Source organism: Apis dorsata, unplaced genomic scaffold (genome assembly GCF_000469605.1).
Source record: "Apis dorsata unplaced genomic scaffold, Apis dorsata 1.3 scaffold_985, whole genome shotgun sequence".
Taxonomy (NCBI): Eukaryota; Metazoa; Arthropoda; class Insecta; order Hymenoptera; family Apidae; genus Apis; species Apis dorsata.
The window spans coordinates 5,631-8,409 of NW_006264088.1; the positions used below are offsets into that span (position 1 = coordinate 5,631).

The 2,779-nt window shown below is 19.2% G+C and overlaps 1 protein-coding gene across 1 annotated transcript in view; it reads right to left on the reverse strand.

The window, feature by feature from the left end:
• Nucleotides 1–602: 602 nt before the first annotated feature.
• LOC102679676 (limbic system-associated membrane protein) overlaps nucleotides 603–2,779 on the reverse strand; it is a gene marked incomplete at its 5' end in the record, with an annotated part of 29,757 nt that continues 27,580 nt past the window's right edge. The window contains 2 exons of the mRNA XM_006624025.2: nucleotides 603–818; nucleotides 2,069–2,180. Of these exons, the coding sequence (XP_006624088.1) occupies nucleotides 626–818; nucleotides 2,069–2,180 (305 nt within the window). The remainder of the gene's footprint in view (nucleotides 819–2,068; nucleotides 2,181–2,779) is intronic.

Below are 2,779 nucleotides of genomic sequence, written 5' to 3' on the forward strand. Positions count from 1 at the left end.
ATGTGTTTTTTATATAAAGTTTTATATAAAGTATTATTTTCTTAATTTTATAATAAAGTCAGTTCGTTTAATTAAATGCTAAAATATTTGTTGTTCAATTATTTGAATATTAATATGTATATCAAAATATTCAGATATTATGAATTTAAACAAGGAAATACTACTAATTATTTCACAACATGTATTCTTAATATAAAAAAAAAAATTAGCAAATAATTCTTCAAAATTTTGTATTTCTTAATAATTTTGATTTAACTTAATAAAATATGTGTAATTTAATATTTTTTTGTTGAATTTTTATTATTCCATTTTATTATTTCCATCCAAAACGTTTTAAATGAAAGTCATAATCATAATATATCGATGAAAAATAATTATAATAATAAGATTAGTACTTAATAATATATTATGCAATGAATTTTTGAATAAATAAAATTTTTCTTTTTAATTTAAAAAATGAAATAAAAGATATAATTTAAGTCAATTATCAAATTATTTTTTAATTTTTTTATAATATAAGTAAAATTTTTTAAAATTGAAAAATTTTAAATTTCTACTTATAAATTTTATGAGATCATCAATATCAATAATTAAAAAATTTACATACAAGCGAGACGGTTTTTTATTATTCTAACTCACCATTGAGTACGTGAACTAGAACACTAGCTGACTCGGCCGTAGACGGAGCACATGTATAATTTCCAGAATCAGCAGGTAATGCTCTGGATATCAAGAGACGCGATGTTCGTGTTTGTTTTTCAGTTACTACATTGATACCTCCTCTTTGACTGTAATTTATCACGTGATCATCTTTATACCTGAAAATTTAACGATTTTATATTAATTAAAATCATCTAATTATTATTTAAACTTCAGTTATTAATAATAAAGTATATAATTTTTATCTAGTAAAATTTGTCACGTACATAAAAGTAACATATAAATGTTAATAAAAATCGATATTATTAATTATGATTATTTAAGTAATCCAAAAATATTAAACAAACAAAATTCGTCATTTTATTGTTAATGAATGATCATTGAAAAATACCGCTAACATGTATTTAATAACAGATTCCCCATCTCTTTTCTTTTATTCACATTTTTTTCATTAATTATATAGTATATATAGTTGTATGCAAAACTTTCCGATCAGAAATTATCTGAATAGATTTTATTCCATCCTTTCTTTAAAATTTCGAATAATTCTTTTGTTCCGATATTTAAATTATTTATGCACCATTTTAACTTTCCCCATAAATATTGAATACTAGCAATTGAACAATAAATTTTTATATTTTATATTTTTTATATTAAAAAATATTTATATTACAGAAATTTCACATGACATATTCTAATATTATTATTATAGATTTTCTAACATTATTTAAATTATTTTTATTTATATCTATTCTGAAATTACAGAATATTAGATAGAATACGAATACGATATTTCTGTCCCTTTTTTTATCATATGAAATAATAATGAAATAATTATGTTTTAACATAATAAATATATAACAAAAATTAATATTGAAATAAATTTATAAATTTATATCAAATAATGAGAGAATATTTCTATTTTATGTTATTATATATGATTAAATTTAATATTACATATTATTAAATAATATGTAATAAAGTAAGAATATTCACAAAATGTAATAATAAATAGAATAATAAAATTGTAATAATATCACAAAAAATTTTTTATTAATTAAAATTTTTAAATTGCAAATAAGTAATAAAAACAATCTTTAAATTTTTGAATTTCTGATTCATTTTTGGTCTCTTTTACTTCACTATTCTTTATTAAACAATGAAAAAACTACAATTCAATCACTCATTCATTTAATCATTAGAGAAAACAATAAGAAAAAAACAGCAATTCCGATCCAATGATGATTTTTCATTTGCTATTGATGTTCTGATGTTCATTTTAGCATGTAATCGAGAACCGTCTCAATGAACATTTTCATTCACGGATGTTTATATTACGCAGTACTTGAGAATATGATATTTATGATCCAACTTCAAATCAAATTTGCGAAAGTCTAATTAAACTTACCAATAAATGAAAGACGGTGGTTCAGGAGTCTGCAATACTATACAGGTCAGATTGATATCGCTTCCGCTCTTGATGTATAGTTCTGAGTTACCATTGATCTTCGCCTTTGACACTATCAACATAATCAATTTGATGTTACACAGATCAATACATTTCTAGAAAGTACAATTGTATGATTTAAATAATTTTTTTAAATTTACTATTGTGTAATAATTGAAATTAAAAAAATTAAAAAAGTAATATTTTGTACGTTAACATAAATTTAATTAAGGTTTGATATAAAAAAATTAGAATAAAAGTTTTATAGAAAATTTGTAATATGTTTGTTACACATATAATGCAGTTCATTCTGTTATATTTTACTTAATATGCAAAGATGATTTCATCTATGGTATTCATATTGTATATATTACTCATTAATAATATAATAATTGCAATTTTTCACAAAATGAAAATGAATACTTCCAATTTCTATAATAAATCTCTATAATAAAAATAACCATAAGAATATCATGTTAAAATTTGAAAACTCAATATTTGAAAGCAGATTTAAAACTATATCAATAAAAAAAGTAAATTATTTCTATTTATTATTAAATATATATTATATATATAATATATATTTATTATTATATATAATAATTATAATAATAATATATAATAATTATATATAATATATATAATATATATTCTATATATTATATATATTAT